The sequence below is a fragment of the Chanodichthys erythropterus genome, chromosome 20 (assembly GCF_024489055.1).
Source record: "Chanodichthys erythropterus isolate Z2021 chromosome 20, ASM2448905v1, whole genome shotgun sequence".
NCBI classification, from domain to species: Eukaryota; Metazoa; Chordata; class Actinopteri; order Cypriniformes; family Xenocyprididae; genus Chanodichthys; species Chanodichthys erythropterus.
In genome coordinates, this window is record NC_090240.1 from 24029712 (window position 1) to 24051522 (window position 21811).

General features: G+C 37.3%; 1 protein-coding gene across 2 annotated transcripts; it reads left to right on the forward strand.

Annotated features, from left to right (window-relative positions):
• The first annotated feature begins 351 nt into the window (after window positions 1–351).
• Window positions 352–17895, forward strand: arhgef19 (Rho guanine nucleotide exchange factor (GEF) 19). Of its 2 annotated transcripts, XM_067372124.1 has the most exons (17): window positions 352–964; window positions 7817–7881; window positions 11822–12476; window positions 12909–13433; window positions 13577–13709; window positions 13806–13885; window positions 13985–14223; window positions 14330–14490; window positions 14598–14750; window positions 14856–14985; window positions 15126–15200; window positions 15290–15379; window positions 15489–15652; window positions 15773–15931; window positions 16094–16173; window positions 16827–16931; window positions 17045–17895. In XM_067372124.1, the coding sequence occupies exons 3-17, from the start codon at window positions 11843–11845 to the stop codon at window positions 17200–17202; spliced, it is 2886 nt and encodes a 961-aa protein (XP_067228225.1). In that variant the 5' UTR covers window positions 352–964; window positions 7817–7881; window positions 11822–11842; the 3' UTR covers window positions 17203–17895. The 2 variants fall into 2 exon arrangements, with proteins under 2 accessions (XP_067228225.1, XP_067228224.1); XM_067372123.1 differs by lacking the exon at window positions 7817–7881 and having other exon boundaries at window positions 354–964; window positions 17045–17894.
• The last annotated feature ends 3916 nt before the right edge of the window (window positions 17896–21811 follow it).

Genomic DNA, 21811 nt, shown 5'->3' on the forward strand with positions numbered 1-21811 from the left:
CACCGTCACACTTCAATGTGCTTTTTCAACTGAAAAGTCTAATTTCTCAGTGCAAACACATCAATAATTGGCTGCAGATTAACATGAATAGGTTTTGTTTACCAAAAAGTTCAATGCTTTTTTGCTGATCTTCTAGACTTGCACACGTGCTTGCTTGATAAACTGCTCTTTCAGTTCTTCATAAGCAAATAAATGAGGTGTGCAAAAGGGAGAGGAGTTAAAGAGGATTTAAAGAGCATATCTGAGTGAGTTTCGGCATGCCCTCTCAGCTACTTGCTATCTCCAAACTGATACTTACCTAATTATACACACACACATGCACACACTCGCATGCACAACGGGATATTCTTCCTACCCTCTGTCTCACGCCCCCACCAAACTAACCCTCCTAACCGACCGCCTGCTATCCACTTGCAAAGCACTGCTGTTGACACACAGGAATCCAGACGCGCACACACTCATGCTCTTTCTCCCTCCTTGGCAGGAAGGACTCTCCTCTGAACCAGACGACAGCTTGCGCCTCTCTCCTTTTCCTCTGCTGGCAGGTGTTAGAAATAAAACCATAAATAAGTACAAGAGGGAGCCAGAGGAGGACAGCACGAGAGAGGAGGACAAATGTCTTTCTGCATTTGTTGCTGGGGAGAAGGGGAAATATGAGGAAAAGGGAACGATATGAAGGAGAAATTTGTGTTTTTAAGTAGCTAGAACAGTTAGTAGGGTGTTATTTGTCTACTGTCAACTGTATTTTTGTATCTGAAGGGGATTGAAGAGAACACTTGGATCATCTGGACTCAAGCCGCAGCATGCTGACTGAGTTAGAGAGCAGCTGAGGGGAAACAAAGTAGCCGAGAGGAACACAAGGCAGTCATGGACACTATAGCACCTCAGCCACAATCCTGGATGACTTGGATTTGCACACCGGAGTTGGACCCCATCCAGCCCACAGTCCACTGATACAAATGAGGTACTGGCTTTCTGTAAATCAAAATCTGTTGCATTTTAGATGATATCGGCATATTGTTCTGTAGTTTGTGTTTATATGAGGAAGATTTATATATGCAGTGGACCAAGTATCTGAGACCATACTGAAAATCTGGGATTCAGAATCTAATATTTCTGATTTCCAAGTCACTAATCGGGTAAATTTGATCATGTGAACTTTGTATGTTAATATATTAATACTATTGTCACTAGTGGTCTCAGTCTTTTGATTCTCTTTTTTTGTATGTTAGCGGTTTAAAGAAGTGGCTGAGCCTACTGTCACTTTTCTACTTTGTCATCTATTGCTGCCAACAACAAAATTATGACTGTTTGACATGGAAAATATTTAAGGTCACCTAAACTTAGGTCCCTCTGGGTTTTGTGTTGTACTGCCAGGCAATTTTTTCCTTGCTTGAACAGATGCTCATGCATGTAGTATAATAATGTTTTGATTTGCACATCTGACACTCATCACCTGCATAGACAAATCTCATGATATGTCTGGGATATGGTCCAGTTTATAAAATCCTGGTAGAGCAGGCAGCAACACTGCCCTCCAGCTCTTCTATCAGACATAGTTGGATGCAAATATGCCCGTGCTAACGATCGCTTGCAAGCTACTTAATGTTGCATGCATAATAGTTCGATAGATTGAGCAGGATATGAGCCCTGAATATTCTACTGCTGCAGGGAACAGAGATGGAAGCGTGTGCATGCGTGAGCTTCTGTTGATGTGAGGGGCAGGTGAGTGCTTGTCTGGAACACGCTGTAAATGAAATGCACATGGATAGATGGCAGTACCGACCGTCGTGAACTCAATGTCAGGGTGTTTTACTGTGAGAAGCAATGTAGAAATGTTAGTTGCGGAGAACTGGGGCTTTTTTTGTTGGGCTTTGTTTTGGTTAGTTTGGTTTATTGGCAGTGGATTTTGATTTTGCTCAAATAAAAAATATACTCAAATATACAGTGAATTCTGTTATTGATTGACTTAGCAAAGAGTATTACTCAGATGCTCATAAAAGTTAAGTTCTTCATTTAAGTATTAACTTTGTTCGATTTCTTAGGAGATTATAAAATCTGACACAAATGAGGTCATTGTTGATGTACAGTAAAACAGTATAAAGCTAATAAGCTATAAAATAATCATGCATAGCAAAGTCCAGATAATTTGCTCTTGGAAGAGTTTGATAAGAACTGTTTGAGTTTATGAAATCTCTGACTTTTGCGCGCTTTCTTGGCAAATCTGAGCATTCATGAGATAAAAAAACTATTTTATTTTATACATTTTATATTTTGAATGTATTTTACATGTTTATTACATTTTATATATATATATAATTAGTTATGGTTTTAGTTTGTTTGTAGTTAATTCCTTTGAATATTAAAAATATATAGTGTTATTTTGGTATTATTCATACTATTATTATTTATACAATTTATGTAGTATCGTTTTTTAAATATTTCTATTTAGCTCTTTTTTTTAGTTTTTGCAATTTTAGTACTTCAACTTATTTTATTACTTATATTTATTTACATTTCAATTTTTTTTAAGTTTTCCAACTAATTTATATTTGTTTTATTTCAGCTTTATTTAAAATTTTTATTCATTTTAGTTGAAACTGATGGTATATATGGCAGTTCATCCAGTAAAATCAATAGATCAATATATCTACATCTGTTTTTAAACAGTAGATCTGTCTACATGCTTTATTATTTACACAGCTGTCATAAATTTGGACTATATTATCTTCCATCAAACTCATGATTCATATGTAGTGCTGTTGCGTCGTCTGTGTGTTTGTAAATGTGTATGTGATTTTTATTGTGTTTGTTTCATGCCTTGTGTGGAGCATGTGTTTTGGAGAGTGTTTTCTTTTCTTTCTGAGCGGGAGGGTGCGACGTCCTCTTTATGACCTAGCACCTGTCTGATGGAAGGCTTTATGTTCTCCTCTACACTGCTGTGCGGGAATAGGAATTATCCCGGCTGCCCAGACAAAATTATTGAACAGCAGAAACCTTGCAGTTTAAACTGGCTTCATAGTATCTGATTTTAGGTTATGTGCCTGGAAACTGAGATCCTTTTATGATGGGTCATGAGTGAATGCCAATATGAGGATGTGGGGTAAACAAAAAAGTATCATGTCACAATAAAATCTCCCTGCCTTATTCATCCTCATCCTGTATAGACTCAGAAACCATTGTCTGCATTTGCTGCATCATATCATTGGATGTGTAAGAGATATCCTTTTAGTATTGAGAGTGATTATCCCAAACAAATATGGGTCTTGTTTGAATGGAGGGATTTTCATGCACCCAGACCTTATGTAACAGATGAATTGTCTGTGAAACTCTTCCTGAATCTCCACTGACATCTATTGAGACACATGAAGACATTGACATTTTTTAGCTTTTAGGGTGTATGTTTGAGCATGGATGGATCCCACAGGGTGTATTTTGATGGTGCTTTGCTTTAGTCAACATGTTGGCAGATATTAACATCAGAGAGACAGTGGGGGCGGCCAGACCCTTGGAATGTCTATCGTAACCTGCAGCTTGCCTCTCCTCCAGCTCGGCTGTGCCAGTCTGTGTGTATTTGAATGACTCATTGGATTCTCATAGTTCTCAGCAGGTCTGGATTGCTCATATATGCTGGTAGAGATAAGAACAGATTGGAGGGAGCAATAGGTGGCACAGGATGTTTGATAACAATACAAATGAACTGGCATGTGTACCAGGAAAACACTGTTTTTTATGCTTTAGGGTCAATGACAAGACATGACATGACATTTTTTGTGTCAGATCTATTAATTGATTCAAAAATACATTACAATTGCTATTTATACATAGACTTGATATGTCTCTTATGTTATGAGAATGTTTATAATTTCTGAGTAAAAAAAAAAAAAAAAATGAGGGCATATAAAAAATATAAAATAAATAAACCAGGGTTATATAACTGTCCGGTACGGAAGAGGATTAGGGCCAAGCAATAATAAAAAAATAAAACCATCTCAAGATTAAAGTTGTTAAATTTCGAGAAAAGGGTCAAGATAAAATGTTGAGAATAAACTCATTAAATTAAGAGAAATAACTTGTTAAATTTCAAGAAAAAGTCGAGATAAAATGTTGAGAATAAACTCGTTAAATTATGGGGAAAAAAGTCATTAAATTACGAGAAAAAACTCGTTAAATTTCGAGAAAAAAGTTGAGATAAAATGTTGAGAATAAAGTCATTAAATTACGAGAACAAATTCGTTAAATTATGAGAAAAATGTCGTTAAATTTTGAGAAAAAAGTTGAGATAAAATGTTGAGAATAAACTCATTAAATTAACGAATTTATTCTCGTAATTTAACGAATTTGTTCTCGTAATTTAACGACTTTTTTCTCGTAATTTAATGACTTTATTCTCAATATTTTATCTCGACTTTTTTCTTGAAATTTAACTAGTTTTTTCTCATAATTTAATGTTTATTCTCAACATTTTATTTCGACTTTTTTCTCGAAATTTAACGAGTTTTTTCTCGAAATTTAACAACATTAATCTCGAGATGGTTTTATTTTTTTATTATTGCTTGGCCCTAATCCTCTTCCGTAGTCCGGGGATCATATTGAAGAAGAAGAAAAAGAAAAGCTTTATTAAAAGAATGAAATTCCTGAAATCTTACTAGGTAGTTATAATCTTACTAGGTGCTATAATCCTTTACAAATATTTCTTAGAATTTTTTTAGAAATTCTAAAATAATATTTAAAAAAATAAAAATGTATTTAAAAATAGTAAAATTTATTTAAAAGTGTATATATATATTTTTTTTTAATGTTTTTGAAATTTTGTTTGTTAAAATTATGTTTTTGTTATCATTATTAATAAAATAGGTGTTATTAATAAATTATTAATATATTATTATTTTTTTAAAAATTGCCCAAATTACAGTCATGTGGTGTGAATCAGCATGCATGCAAAAAACATAAAAGATATTTTATTCATGATATTTAAAAAAATTACCTGAATTTTTTTTTAAATATAGTTATTAATCTATACATTCACATGTAAGGAAAATGTTTATATGATAATATTAATTTTACAGGATGGTTATACCACATGACATGTTTAGAGACATTTTTCCTCTTTTACGTCATTGACCTAAATGTAATATATATTTATGCTCATCATTCAGTACATTTGGTTTCCATGGTATACAATAACCATGGTAAAACCACAGTACTTTTTTTTTTTTTATCAGAAATGGTTGTATCATTTGACTTCAGTGTAACGCATATCATTGCTGAGACTGATTAACAGTTAATTTTACCCCATAAAGCGAACTGTAACTCCTCTCTCTCCCTCCCTCCCATCGTTCTTCTGCATATGGAGCACCTGCCCCATCACCTGTCAGTTGGAGGCAACAGACTGATTCTGTATCTGCACCTACATGTACTAGAGCTGCAGTCTGAGGGAAAAGGACGCCATGCCACACCCAGTAATACTCCGTCCCCACTCTTCGCATGCAAAAGCATTCTCTCCTCACTTACCCTCATTTAGCTTGTCGAATTCAGGTCAACAGGGCCACTCAGGGTGGAATGGGTATCTAAAGCCCCTTCACTCAACTCTGTTAGTCTTACTGGCCTTAAAGGGCTTCTAAGGGCTGAAAAAAACCCCAGCAGAGCTCACCTGCAGAATGAACAGATGGTGACGGAAGAGGTTTGGGGAGCAATAAGAACAGACCTTGTTTGTGTGACTGCACGCTATTAGTGCCTCCCCCAATGGTCAGCACAGATAGGATGCAGCCACACAAATAAGGCCTGTTCTTGTTGCGTGAGCTCAGACAGACCAGACTCTTTGTTTGTTCTCGGGTACAGCTTACTGGGCAATTTAAGTGGAATGACAGAAGCGCAGTTATTTGGGGAATGTGGAAAGTGTCAGATCTTTATTGGGAGTGGGGGTCGGCCGTGATAATGAACTTGCTTTTCTTCGGCACACAAAAGGCTTAATGGTTAACCATTTTTATTGTGTCCTCATTTTGCCTTTACAAACAATCCTTGGATTTCAAGACTTATGCTATAAAAGAAACTGGTTAGTATGATTGTTGTAAAGTGTTGGAAGGCACTAGCACTTTTTATTTGTCTTTTAAAGGAACTTTTAGAAATTTTTATGTTTGAAAAACGCAAGAACATACGTCTATAACAAGCTACTAAATTCTTAATGACAGGAGGCTGATATCTTGATATCAAGATATCTACAGTAAATGTGCTTGCACCAGTGTGTCAGTGTTTTAGGAGGGTTTTTTTATGTGTGTGTGTGTGGTTGCACATGTTTGTGTTTGTCTATGAAAAGTGATCCTGAAAAGCCAAGCCCTACAGGTATGTGTAAAAGGCCTTTCTCTGGCTCCGCTCTATGCACACCTGTTTAGCTACGCAGCCTGAAGGCTTTTTCAGGCGCTCTGTTGGCTTGCACATAATGTGCATAAAATAATTTGTGTTTTTATTTGATTACATGGACTGACCTGAATACAGTCTCTCAGAGAAAATCTTGAGGAATATGAGCAATGCAGGTATTATGTGGTAATTTCACAGGAATTTTGAAGTACATTTAACAAACCAAATCTTTACTTTATTTATTTTTCTAAAATATCCATGTATGAAGTATGATTTTATTTTTATTTATTGATGTTAACAGTTTTAAAAAAACTTAATTAGACCATTTATACTGTAGCACTTTTGGATTAAAATGAATGTCTGCATGGTAAAATATCACAAACCACGAATGTCATCTGCTGCATGGTCAGACTCGAGATGTGAGCAGTATACGATCACATTTCAAAACAAGCTGCTTCGAGTGACTAGTCTTTACCTGTCCATATAATAAAGCAGAGGGAGGGGTCAGCATTCGCCTGGCTCAGTTCTCCTCCCGAGCAGCGAGTGAAAGAAAACAGGAAGTTGAGGGTGAATGAGTGTGACGTGAATGGAACGGTGAAAGTAGGTCATCGTTGCAACGTGACACAAATTTAACGGCACATTAAAGAACTGATTGAGCTGTATAAATCTGGCAAACATCAGCAGGACTATTGAGTGCAGTCAGGCAAATTTAGTAGTAAATCATGATACTGTGACTTGAAAAGATATGTCCGCAACCCATTTAACTTTCATAATTTGATGTATTTCCAAGTTTAAAATGTAGGGCGGGGCTTGATTTTATCCATTGGGAACTGATTGGGGCACACCAGAATCGAGAATATGAGTTGGCTAAAACAATGGCTATTTGGCTGTTGTTCCACATTATCCAGTAAGTGACGTCGATGGACAGTCAAAATAATTTCAGAAGAAGAGTAAGTTGTTTTGTTTTGATTAAAGATTGTGAAGACACACAATTTTTGTCTTTAGAATAACATGCACTTGGGAACTGATCACAAGGAGTATGCATTAATAAAGTAATTTGAGCCAATTTTGATTTTACTTGACATTAAGCACTTTTTACTTAAGATTTTTTTCTTTAGAAACAACTGAATATTGTTTAGTTGATGCTTTTGGGTTTTTTCTTGATCTATCCAAACCTAAGTGGACTTCTTCGGTTAGTGTGAAGCAATGTGGTTCCTGCTTAAATATCCATTATTCAGAGGACTATATTTAATTTAGTTAATGTATAAAACTTAAAATCAACTGCGCTCTCCACTGAACTGTAGCATGTTATAATAGTGCTTTGTTTCCTCAGCACTACTGCTTGTGTGCAGCACTATCACTCCTGTATTCCACAGGGTGTGTCCAATATGGGAGGTGTTAATGTTGAAAGAAGGTGAGTGCACAGATGTCCTAAAGATGTGGTAAATTCTTTTTTTAGATGGGACCATGGGGTTCAAGGTGGTCTGACGGAGCTCAGCTTGCTAGAGTAATACCTTAAACCAGGTATTGTTACACTTATGGACTTCTCTCTTGCTCTCTCTCTGTTGTGTTGGTGTTGAGAGGGTTGAGGGCAATGTCAATGCTTTGTGAATGTGAAAAGGGATTTTGGTGTCTGTCTTGATGGAGTAGGTGAGGAAGGCCTCAGGCACTTTGAGGGATCAGGCCCCACACCAAACACAAACAAAGAAGTGTTTTTCACCTCCAGATGTTCTCAATCGCCCCACCAGAATTGAAATGCTACTATATAAAATGTCTACAATTAATTTGCATCTTTTGTTCTAGAATAATACTTTCACACATTAGGTGTACATTATAATGTCATCCGTTAATTAAAGAAAAGTGAACACTTTAGACAGTGTTAGGGCCAGTGATGAGGAAAGTTACTTTTAAAAGTGATGCATTACAATATTGAGTTCCTCCCTAAAAAAAAAAAAAAAAAGTAAGTATACGTTACTTAGTTACTTTTTATGAAAAGTAATGTGTAATGTCACTTATGCGTTACTTTTCCTCACCTGGGCCGGTGTTGCTTGTTTGTTTTTTAATAACATCAAAAAAAGTTATGTTTTTGGCATTTGTTAAGGCCCTTTAACACCAAAAGTGAAACGAATAAGCCTTGAGCTGAAGGAAATTCATATTTACACCTGTACAGTAGAGGGTGCAGCTCAAACCTTTCAGCTGTGCTGCTATTTTGGATTAAAGAAGAATAGGATACAGGAGAAGGAAGTTCAACACTCTTATTTCTAAATCTAATATAAAGTAACTACTAATTGCTTATTAGTATGGTTGAATTGGATTATTGATGGTCAGCAGCAAAGACATTAGTTAGTAAAGTGAGATTAAATACATAAAGTATATTTGTGTAATTTAATATATTTAATTATTGCAGGTTTGTGTAAAATTCTGAGATTGCATTTTACTGTTTTATTCATTTTGGGGAATACTGAATCTGTTTTTGTATAAGTGAGATGAGTAAATGCATGTTCACATTTAGTCTAGAACTACAATAACTATCATGTTTAGTGCACAAAACGCCTCTGCACTTACCCTACTTCTCTCATTACTTTACTAGTTACTTGATAAAAGTAATCTGATTATGTTACTCAAGTTAGTTGTAATGCGTTACCTCCAACACTGCTTAGGGCAGCAAACAGAGTTGCTTAAAGATAGATCCACAGTTTGTGTGGTTTCAAGAGTAAGTAAACTTTTACAATAAAAGCATACCATACCAGTTAGTTTACTGATGTGAAGTGGCCTTAAACCCATTAAAGAAATAGTTCACTTAAAAGATGAAAATTCTGTCAATTTTTACTCACCCTCATGTACCAAATCTGTATGCTGTTATTTACCCATGGAACATAAAAGGAGACTTTCTGAATAATCTTTACACCGTTTTTGTCCATTCAACTAAAGTTTATTATCAAAACATTCAAGAATGACAATGAACAAAAAGGGTGAGTAAATAATGACCGAATATTTGTTTTTATTGAACTGTTCCTTTAATATTTTATTTGTTACCACCTGCATCTTGCCATCAAGTTGCAGCAGCTGAAAATGAGCTGAGGTGTTTGAGTGCGAAAAGCAGATGCCATGATCTCACAGGCCAATTAGACCAGCACTGTCAGCCTGCTTCAGAGCAATATAACATACAAACAGAAGCCTATCACACCACACTGTTAGACCCGTGCTCAAACAAGCAAAAACGTATTAATAGGGTTTTTTTTGTTTTGTTTTTTTTTTTGGTCTTGTTTGGTGTTTTCATTGTGACTTTTAAAATTTGTGTAAAATGTATGTATAGTCATTTCTAAAAAATTATATTTATTTTACAGTAGGATTTTGATTTAGTGACAGCTGTACGCTATGGAGAAAAAAATCGCTTTATTTCAAATATATAATCAAACTATTGGTCCTCATATCGATCTATTATTGCTGACATCACTGAATATATTTGTGGATTCATGTGGTTCTTAAGAATTATTTTATAATTAACAGTCTACATGGGCTTTTGCAGCATTGGTTTCTTTAATCATAGCTACAATGAAGAAGATGGCAGTTTTCTATTCATTTACTTTGTTGACGCCCTGACTTACAGGAAGCCTCCAAAATTACAGGGAGAATGTATACAACAAAGACCAAAACATAAGGAAATAACATGTTGAGAACATGGGAAATTACATGGTGTATTTTACTGAAAATTGTAAAATGGAAGACATCAAATTGAATGTATGGAATAGATGTATTGTAATGGGCTGTAATGAAGTGTATTATTGAATTTGTTTTATAGTAATAGCTATGCACGGCTTTCACAAAATTACTGCAGCTATTTGTACATTACATCAAATTTGTGCAGCACAGTAAAGTGTTAATTCTATTTTACAACAGTTCCCAAGTTTTGCTTCCATAATTTGATGTATTTCCAAATGACAAGATATTCAACAAGAAAAGATGTAGTGTAGACGTAAATGTGAGTACCCTAAATAATTAACTGAATTGCTATTTGGCAGTTGGCTTTCATTATCAAATAGCACAAACAGCTGTGACATGAACAGAAAAGTAATTTCAGAAAATGAGAAAGATATTATATGTTGATTATAGTTTATGAAGACAAACTGAGAATATCAACTGACCAATTGATTTTTATTTCTGTGTGTGCATGTAAGGAATCCAGATTCACATCTCCTGTGCAATTAACAGCATTCCCCATCTGGAGAAATAAAGGGACTTTTGTTTAGAGTATAGGGAACAGGTAACCATTTGTGCAGTGTGTTTTGGGGTTTAGTTGTGCAGTGTGTTTGTTGTACAGATGTTCATATAGTTTTTATCGGAACACAGGGTCAAATTGTGTTACCTGGACTTTTCATACATGTGAATGAGAGTTTGCTTGTGGATCACGTTATATTATGCAGTTGGATTTAGTCGTGTGTACATTCAGCTTTCAAAGAGAAACTGAGAAGGGGGAGACTACCTCTCAGAAAAGTGATGTATATGTGAGGATGCAAAGATTTTCAAAAGATAGTTTTGAAACTATTACAATAAACAATGATTTATTCAGTTTTACCTTTTATTTTCTGGTTCATGACACAGACATAGTAGAGTTTAAGACACCTAGGGGCAACCCACCTAGCATCATTGGGTGGATTTCATCTCCAAGTTTAGAAAACATCTCTCTTTATTTCATGGGTCAGTGATTAAGGCAGATGTGGGTCATCAGCACTGACAGTTTGCTGAGACTTCATTGCTTTAATAGCCCAGGAAATGTCATAGCTCAAGCTATCTCAGGCTTGCTTGTCCCTCAGGGCAAGACACTGAATACTAATAAGCATTGCTTCTCCCATGACCCAGATTTGTTTGGGTAAATAGAGAGCTGTTTGGAAGCATGGGAAATATGCACAGAAAAACTCTTCCAAGATGACCTTCTCAGTCAGGTTCCTCTTTGTGAAGCATTCCATCTTAGGTATAAGCTGCTAGCAAGACTAGACACTTGCCCATTATCATAGTTGGAGGGATCGGAGTGTCCTCATGTGACTGACTTGACATCTTCATGCAGAAGCTGCACTACAGAAGCAGTTTCGAGTAAGGGATCCAGCTGTAAATTATGTAGATAAGTATAGGGGATGAGGGCTGCATGCTGCGCTCTTTAATTACAACAGGAAGACGCAGTGGCAGCGACTGAGCCAAGTCTGCCACGGGGGGAAGAGCAGAGCCTGTTCAGCAAGACTTAACTTTACCCAGTGGATCACCAAATCCACTAAGAACAGCAAAGATGAGCCAAGATTTACAATGCATAAATCTGTGCTGGCACAACAAAAACATTGGCCAGAGGGATCTATTCCTTTGTGGTCAAATTTGGAAATGCAGCGTCTGTCAGGACTCTGGTTATGTGGGTACATGAGTTATAATACCTTACATTCTTTCTGTCTGTTTTTGTTTCCTAATTGCTTTGCAGTACCCATGTCCTTCCTGAGCCATGCTCCCTGGCTATGGATTCTCTCCTCTTCTTGACTTCCAGCCTCACCTCCAAGCGTTCCATTGCAGAGGCGAGAGCTCTGACATGTGGTTCCCAGGCTCAGTTGAGGCCCAGGCTCTGAGTGACTCTCGGGAAGGTAGGCCTCTCCTGCGACAGCATCAACACATTGCGGTGTGTCAGCAAGAGACATTGGCCTTCATTGACCTTCAACAGCCAAGCATTAATGGTTTCCAATCACGAACACCGGAAAGCTGTAGTTCCTCTCTTTGCTCCAAGCCTGTCAGATGCAATGGAAACAGTCCATCCGACTTTGCCAAGAATGGGAGTACAGACAAAACACTGGACAATTATTTGACCCAGGATAGCAGTAATGTGGAAGTGGTTCAGGATCAGACGTGGACACCCATTACTGGCTTACCTGAGACCGTTTATGAAAAACCTGAACCAAGAGTTAAGGGCCTCAGTTCTCGAGACTTGTTTCTGCCGCTGTCCCCTACATATGCACCTGGGGACAGGAACTCTTTGGAGTCTCAACAGCTGAGCTCCCCCTCTTCCCCCTTAGAGTTCCAGAGTCCAGACCCATTTCGCCCTCAAAGACGCACCTCTTTGGGATCCATAAAAGAGAAGTCCATAAGTAAGTGCCACTCTCACTTAACCAAGTCTTGACACATTGGTCCTACATTCCTGTTTTAAACAACAAATAGTTTGTCACAGTGCACAGTTTTTCACCACTCTTGAAACGGTATGTGAGCTTTCGAATAGATGATGATTCTTAGTATGCTTTTAAGGATTGCACTAAGTTTGTAGAATGTTTTAATACACTATGGCAGTGGTTCCCAAGCCTGTCCCTGGAGGCTCCTCAAAACAGTACACATTTTGGATGTTGGAGTCTCTATAAGTGAGCTGAATAAAGTGTGTTTGATTAGGGAAATGTCCAAAATCTGTACAATTGATTGGCCTCTAGGATTAAGGTTAGGAACTACTTTGCTAAAGTGATCTATTAAAACTACAGGTGAATGTAAGTGGATAGTACCTTTTCTCACTCAGTGTTCCTTGTTGCTAATAGGGCGTAAGATGAGGGTATACTCTCCAGACACTCTGAGTGATGAGTCTCTCAGCAGCCCAGGCGTGGAGTGTGATTACCTGCTCCCAACATCCTTTGAATCATTTATAGAAGGAGGGCTTGGCATGGTGGGCTCTACTATCCCCACATCCCAAAGTTCCAGCCCTCTCCCAGGGGTAGATGAGGACCTCTCTCTTCTTTCCATACCGTCCTCTCAAAAACCATTCTTAGATATCCCTCAGGAGGGTGCCAGATCAGAGGGGGGCATAAATGATGGGGGGAGCCAGAGGTTGGGCCTAGAAGACTGCAGACCCCTGGAAGGCCCTGCCCTCAACAGTGGGACCTCACTGCCTCTGTCCTGTTCTCGCTCAGCAGACAATGAGCGCCGGCGCTTCTCTGCCTCTGAGCTCATCTCCCGCCTGCAACTCTCCCAGAGGAAAAACTCTTTTACCCTTAAGCTGGGCAAGTCTCTCTCTGCTCGTGTGGCCTCCCGGGACCGCCACCTGTCTGGAAACCTTAGCTCAGACTGTAAGTGACTCATCAGGACTGATTAGATTAATGAAAGACTTTATTGTGAAAGTCTTGTGCTGTGATGTCATTATGACACTTCAGTGCTATATTTTCAGCTCTATCCCTTTTGTGTACATTCTCCCTCCCTTGTCTGTTTGTAGACAAACCCAACTCCAGACGTTGCTTCTCAGGGGGATCAAGTGACAGTGCACCACATAGTCCAGTGGGGTTTGCACCACCACTGCCCTCTGCTGACTGTAATCTGCCACTGCACAGGAGGAGTTCAAAGCAAAGGTGGCTCTAAAACTCAGCTAGTACCCACAGAGAACAACGTAGTGAGTAGAATATAACAAATCCTGTTTTAACATATTTTCTACTGTTTTCTCACAGTATGAGAAAGATTTCTATTGATGAGGATGGAGGCAGTCCTTCCAGTAGCTCTAAACGTCTGTCACGATTCTTGCCAAACTGTAAGCCCAAAAAAAAAAAAAAACATCTGGAATTTGAAATATATATTTTATTATTATTATATTTTTGTATTATTTACCATTTTTCTCTTCCTCTCTCAGTGATTTTGTATCAGGAATACAGTGATGTTGCTATCAACAGAGAGATTCAGAGGCAGCAGGGGGCAGAGCCAGGAACTGATGAAGAAAGAGGGGACTCTGTGTCCCCTGGCAACCTCTCCCCATCCAGCTCATTCCGCTCATCACGAGGCTCCGCCTTTTCCCTTTGGCAGGACATTCCTGATGTTCGATCCAGTGGACAACTCGACAACTTCAGCAATGAAGAACGTAAACTGCAGGAGGTGACTCCACATTCAGAAAGTCTGTTTTGATTTATTTTTTATCAACCAGCAAATTTTGCTGAGAAAGAAACAATTAATTTTATCTTGACTCGTTTTCTCATTTCAGGCCAAGTTTGAGTTGGTGACATCAGAGGCCTCTTACATACGCAGCTTGTCTATTGCAGTTGACCATTTTATGACGTCTCCTGAGCTGTGTGAGTGTCTTGGGATGCAGGAGAGGCAGTGGCTCTTCTCCAAACTGCCTGATGTGAAAGAAGTCAGTGAGAGGTGAATAAAGATGAAGAGTAAATAAAATTTTTGCTATTTTTGAAAGCGTGAGCCTTCTGCTGAGATGTTTTTTTCTCTCTCCTTTTCAATTCTCTTTGTGTCCATAGGTTTCTTCTAGACCTGGAGCATAGATTAGAAGGGGACATTTTGCGTTTTGACGTGTGTGACATTGTCCTTGACCACTGTCCTGCACTGCGGAGGGTTTATCTGCCTTATGTCACCAATCAAGCCTATCAGGAACAAACCTATCAGCGGCTACTGTAAACAGTTTCTTACTGCAAAACAGTTCTCTAACAAGCATAACAATGTTGCAAGTATTGCCCTGTTTAAGAGGTTCATGCTTTTGTTTTGTGGTGGTTTCTTAGGCAAGATAATCCCCGTTTCCCTGGAATCCTTGCCCGCCTGGAAGAGGACCCAATATGCCAGAGGCTGCCTCTTACATCATTCCTTATCCTTCCTTTTCAAAGGATCACACGACTCAAAATGCTAGTAGAGGTATTCCAACATGGACAGAATCCATAATATCCATCTTTTCAAATATTATAAGTTTAAAGCTATCATCAAGCTTTAGAATAAGGCTTGCTAAATTCTAATATTAAATGGTCTTGTGTTAATGAACTGTGTGTCCATTATAGAATATCCTAAAGAGAACAACGCCTGGATCACGAGATGAGGACACTGCCACCAAAGCACTTAATGAGCTCAAAAAGGTGAGTAAAAAAAGAGGGGAAAGTAAAATTGTCACAAACAATGTTTTAAAAATCATGAAATGAAAACTAAATGTGCTCTGCTGCTCTAGATAATAAAGGAATGTAACTCCAGTGTGCAGTCCATGAAGAGGATGGAAGAACTAATTCATCTAAACAAGAAAATAAACTTTGAGGGCAAGGTATAACGTCAGGCATTCACTGTAATGTCTAAAATGGTCTGTTAGAAATCATGTCTATATTTTTTACCTACAAAAAATATTTTGTAAAATTCTATTTATTTTATTTTAGATTTTCCCTCTCATCTCTCAGTCTCGTTGGCTGGTCAAACATGGTGAACTTCTAGAAGTGGACACACAGAACTTGAACATATCTGGGTCTAAGTTTAAACTTACCACTCGTCCTGTGTACCTTCACCTGTTTAATGACTGTCTTCTGCTGTCCCGGAGGAAGGAGTAAGTCTAATGGGATGGGAGACCAATGTTAATATTTGAATCAAGCAAAACCTTTTTGAAAACCCTGTGTAAATGATATAAAGCTGCTACAAAATTGGTCCCTTCTCTTTCCCGTCACAGCACATGGAAGTTCATGGTGTTTGTACATGCAAAGATTGAAGACCTCAAGGTGAAAGACCTAAGCCAGAAACTTCAGGGAATCTCAGGATTCATCTTCTACCTGCAGTTATGTGAGGGGCAACAGCTAAAACACCAGATTCTCCTCAAGTCACCCACAGAGTGAGAACATTCACATCATTCGCAAATATATTAACATCCAAAATCCTGTCACTGACAAATAGATCTGAATGTTCCTAAAATAAGCCTCACCAGGATATATATCCTCACAGGATGCATAAAACTGAGTTTAAAATGGAGTCAAGAACATTTTGTTTTATGTAGGAGCAGCAAACAGAGGTGGATCACAGCCATGTTTCCCTCTGACCCAAAGGCAGCCATTGAGCAGACCAATGAGAATGATGGTGTGTAATTTCTTTGTCTTACTCTTGTCATGCATTTCAGATTTAACTATATTTTAGATTTAACATTGTTATCTAAATGCCATGTAAAAAAAAATTGGCTAGTTACATTGGGTGGATCATGGCCAGGTTAAGCCGCAGTGTGTACCAGATAGTCCAGATACTTTACGATGATAATAAAGGGGGCTGTTTGGACATACAAAGTCATCAGTTATTTTACTGACATTACATTGAAAACAAAGTGGAATATACAGTTCTGCTCAAGAATATCCTGTTTACTTGTGAACTAAGTGCCTCAAATAAAACTCTAAAAGGAATAGTTCACCCAAAAATGGAAATTTTCTCATCATTTACTTGGCCTCATGTCTTTCCAAACCTGTATGACCATATTTCTTCGACAAGCTGCTTTATATGGAACATACAATGAAAAAAGACTGAACAAAACCCTTAGCATTTTGTGTAGAATCTGCCTTATAAAAATCATTACCAAAAATGAAAATTCTTTCAGATGAACAGAAATGAAGATTTTTAGAAAAATAATTGAAACATTTCCACAGAAGAAAGTTAGTTGTAACAGCATGAGGGTGAGTAAATGAGAGAATTTTCATTTTTGGATGGAATATCTCTTTAATGTTTCTCTGCATGTGTCTGTACAGATCTATCTCAAGTCCAGTGCATCAAGAGCTACCAGTCTCAGGAGCATGATGAGTTAACGCTGGAGAAGGCAGACATCCTTCAAGCTGTAACAATTACAAGTGATGGTATGGAAAATCCTTTCTCTTCTCCTGGCTATACTCCATTTTTTCCCTTTGAAAAAGAGAATTTGGAGGACTGCAGAAGAGATAAATGACTTTTGAATGTTTTCAATTCACAGGGTGGGTAGAGGGGATTCGGTTGTCAGATGGAGAGAGGGGCTGGTTCCCCAAAACGTACGTAGAGGAGATCACAAGCCGCAGTGCTCGTTTGCGAAACCTCCGTGAAAATATTCGCATCAAGTGTGTCTCACAAAAATTAGAGGGAGAGACTGTCTGAGACCTTGAAGTATGGGATATTGTTTTACTTAAAGCATGCATTTCAAACTTTTCAACCACTTGGTTAAAATCGCCCTTGCGCCCCGCTAGCTACAGCCCTGAGCATAAGGTGCTGCACTTTCTGACAGACCACAGATACACGCTGCTTAAAATACATCATGTAGGTGGACAAATTCTGGATATATCAGCTGTTAAAATGTTTAGCAAAATAACAAGATCCAGTTAGTTTTAGGTGGTATAGCAGCCATTTCACTCTCACTAGTGACTGAGATAAAGTGAGTTAAATAAAGTGAGATGTTTTGTTTTAAGCTGATTCACTGAACAGCCACACAGTAAAGCTAAACACCGTCTTTTACTAGTGGGACATTAGAACCAAATTTGGGACTTTTTGAATGAAGTTGCTGTTGCAACGTACATAAATATTAGTTTATGCCACTAGTCTTCTGTAGATGATAATTTACTTAATAGTATCGGCATAATAACAGGAAGTGTACTATCAAATTATGACCATTATTTATGTCAGTGATTCTGCTGTTTGTTTGTGTATTTGTTGTTTTGGTAACGCAGATTTTTCTGGGCAATTTCTTTGTGGAGTACTCATTTCCAGAGCATGTTAAATCACATTTGAAAAATAATCCTTTAAGGTGACTTTGTAAATAAAAATAAATGCATATATTACTGAAAGTGTCTCGTGTCTGTCTGAGACAAATACCAAAAACACACACAAAAAAAGTTGAGCATTCAGGTCGTGTGTAACGTTAACCTTACTGTAACCAGGATTCCCAGCCACGTATGTGCACAGCTACAACAAAGCACGACTCATAAACTTCACTTTCATTCCAGGCTCACCTCATATCCCAGGGGGCAATAAAGCAGCCGGGTAGCAGGTAAACAGAATAGTTTCTTTGTCACAGCTGTTCTGGGAACCTTGAATGCTTTCCAACTGCTGTAAATCAGAGGTGAAAGGCTGCAGAAAAGAAGCTGCAGTTAGGGACAGATAAGAGACGGACTGCAGAGGCTCAGGAATGCATTTCTAATTAAAGCCATTTATCTCAGTGAAACATTTCGTATCCATTTTATATAATGTGCTGTACTTTTATATAAAGTGCTGTACAAAATGCATCCATGCAGATTAGTTACTTCCATCTTACTAGCTATCTGTCTCGCCTCTTTAGCAAGTCTTTTCTGTCTTTGTTTACCCTGACCCGACTTAAAGCTGCAGTCCGTGATTTTTGGCCCACTAGCGGTTAATATACATAACTGCACGCGTCTTGCGGAAGAACATTGTAGCCGGAACTACTTTTATCCGTGTATGTCCCTGACGTGGCGAGTCACGGCAGTTACTATGATACTCTGCGGCGGGTCCTACCAGTCCACTCTGAAATAGTCCAAATATAAACACTTATTATAAGTGTACCATAATGATTCAGGGTAAGACAAAAACACGGTTTAGAAAATGGATTCATGTTGTACATTCTCATTATAATTTTTGTAAATTTTGAACACAAAAAAAGTTACGGACAGCAGCTTTAGGTTTGAGCACTCAATGATGGAGTCAAGACTGCACAATAGTTATACATTCTTTGTTCAGTTTTACAAGTATTATGGTAACTTTAATGTTATTTGTTATTGTTTACTGAATAACTGTACTAGTAATGAAAAACAAACTCTGCTTTTTTTAAAAATATATTTTTTTAAAGCTCAAAGGTGAATTGATGACAATAAGATCAATTTAAGGGACCAAGCATAAGGTACATATTTTTTGCTCAGACAACCAGCCAGAAGATTGAGTTGTGTATTGTATAAAATAAGTTGTCCTTTTGATTTCCTACCTCATGCTCACTGATTTCTCTTCCCTTTAGATTACCCACAATCTTGAATTTTGATTAAAAACATTTTTTTCACTGCTACCCAAATGAATTGTCCAATATTCAACAAAGTCTTCAGCGTCTCTAAAGTCTCAAATCCTTATATGTTTCTAGTTGATATACGCAAAAGTTATTGAATGGATTTTTGAGAATTAAGGGGCATTTTTGGAAATAACGCCACAATAAAGTGCCAGTGGCAAACAGGAAATAAGGCTGAATCTACCCCAATGTATCAGCGTATCAAAATGAAATTTCATAATTTGCATTGCTACCATGCCCTGGGGATATATGATTTAGAGCTGATCATCTATTCTGTTTTTAGAGTCCTTGCATGATAACTATATTTCCAAAGTCATGTGCACCATTTTTAATTTGAATTTGTCTTTTTGAAGTATGACAGCAGTATGCCAGAATGCTTGTTTGGCAAAACACCAAAGCTATATGTCTGGAGTTGGTACAAATTTTGGCTGGTAATTTAAAAGGATGAAAGTTCAAGTCTGGCCTGGGGTGATCCTGAAGTTGTATCTCAGCTGTTCTTGACTTAGTGTCTCGCTAGGTGCTGTGTAGGCTTGAAGACTTAAAGGTTTATCGTGGCAAAGTAATTGCTACATGCTGGTATATTTAATATTGTTTCATTAAATCGAGGGGGGAAAAAACTAGTTGCCATAAAAATATAGAATCCATAACAAGCAGATGATAAACAAACACTAATTTACATCATTGTACCCTGGGATGTGTCATGTGCTATCATGTCATTTTATTGCTTATGATTGAGTATATTTATCTATATTTTGTATCTTTTCCTCTCTTCTTGTCTGTTGGTAAAGAACTCAACATACTGCCCTCTGCTGACAATAATCTACACACAACACACACTTGGCTTGACAAATAATACAATAAGTGGATTGATAACCATATTTTTCAACTCTTTCATCTTACTATGACGGTCATATATAAACCATTTACCTTGATGAAGATGGAGAGATGTGGGTTTCATATGTATTGTAAACAAAGAATATGGTATTTGATACATATTTCCCTGGTCCTTTTTATTCTTCCGTTTCATAAACTGGTTTTAATCTACAAAACTTTGTCCTCGGTTTTTTGACATCATTCCTCATCTTTATTTACATATACAGCATGTTTTGTGAAATTTAAATAGATAACAAAAGGTTGTCAATATTTAGTCTCATTTTGTCTTGTTAACAGCTGTCAGGTCCCTCATTCACTAATCTTTCTATAGTCATTCACTAATCACTATATGCTTTATTCTACTAATATAGTTAACAGTGCCTACCTGGTAAGTTTAAAGTAGTAATGAAACGATCTATCTTGAAATCCGTTGTGGAAACTAGAAACCATCTTGTATAACCGTAAACAATTTAAACTTACACCTGTATGATCTATACCCACTGGTGTTAAGGACGTTCCTAGTACATTCGCAGACGTTCAGGGTGTGGAGTTCTTTTAAGGTTTGGGGGATGTTATTTGGTGGACCTTAAGGGAACATTCAGGACGTTCTCTGAACTTTATTTGGAAATGTTCTCAGAAAATCCTTGGACATCCTGGCGCTACTCTCCAGCACAATGGTAACCTCACAAAACTCAGATAACAGAAACAGAACATTAAACACTAACAGATCTCTCTAGATCTCAAGATTACTTATTACAAACCACTCTGACTTTATTTCTTTCATACAAATCCTCTTAATGAGGTGTTGATGTTTTATCAAAATTTATAAATGTCACCGTTATGGAGGTAAGCGCTTACTTTAGTTGGTCTCCTGACCCTTGGCTAGTGATGGGCAAATGAAACACTAAAGCTTTTTTCTCATTATTTTGGGAAAAGACTCAAAGCTTTGAGAGTGTTAAAAGCAGCGCCAACTGGTATTTAGTAAAAAGTAAAACACCCAAAATTCTGTGAAAAAAAGTTTCATTGGACAAAGCAGCCATCTCATCACTTTTCATGGTACGTGCTCAAATAAAAGCTCAGTAGTGTGCATGTGTGTGTTGAATTTATCTCCGTGATAAATTAATTTACCCATTAAACTGTGACATTTAATGCCAGTATAAATATCAATATGATGTAACAGAAGAATAAATGTACACGTATATGAATTGCATATGACAAATTTTTCTGAAATAATTTGTATTTTTCATATTAGGCTACTTGTATGACTGAGTATTTAAAAATGTAATTGAATAAGTCTAAGATCTGGGGGTTCAAACTTTCTGACACTCAAAGTGAATCGCACACATGATTGGACAGAAAGTGGGGCTTCATTTGTCATTGGTCACGTGATTTCTATGTTATGTCAAATGTCACATCACTAACCCTTGGCGTTTTGACTTTACTTTTTCCCCAATTGTTGTAACTGTGTTTCTAAAGCATATTTGTTTAAAAAAAATGTGAGAAAAAAATTATCAAATGGATTTTGTTATTCATTATTGATGATTTAATCTTCATACAGTGGCCTTGTTCACTGATCTCTGAATATCGCATTTCTTTCATGATGTTGTAGTCCTATGATAACGCATAAAAAGCTGTTATGCTTTAATATTTTGGAAGTTTTTAATCATTGTGCAGAAATTATTCAGATAGCATCAGATAGATTCACACAGACATCAAGATTCTGCGTATGAACCTCAACAATGGTGACAAAATGTTCAGATAAACAGATAACAGAACCAAAATAGAACGTCCCCCAAAACTCATATCGTGAATGTTATTAAATGACCAACA

What these genes read in the sequence shown, in the direction of transcription:
- arhgef19 (XM_067372124.1), top strand. Translation starts at nt 11,843, where the DNA reads ATGCTCCCTGGCTATGGATTCTCTCCTCTTCTTGACTTCCAGCCTCAC. An exon ending in GTGAAAGAAGTCAGTGAGAG is followed by an intron (nt 14,491 to 14,597) that starts GTGAATAAAGAT and finishes TTGTGTCCATAG; the next exon opens with GTTTCTTCTAGACCTGGAGC. An exon ending in GACTCAAAATGCTAGTAGAG is followed by an intron (nt 14,986 to 15,125) that starts GTATTCCAACAT and finishes TGTCCATTATAG; the next exon opens with AATATCCTAAAGAGAACAAC.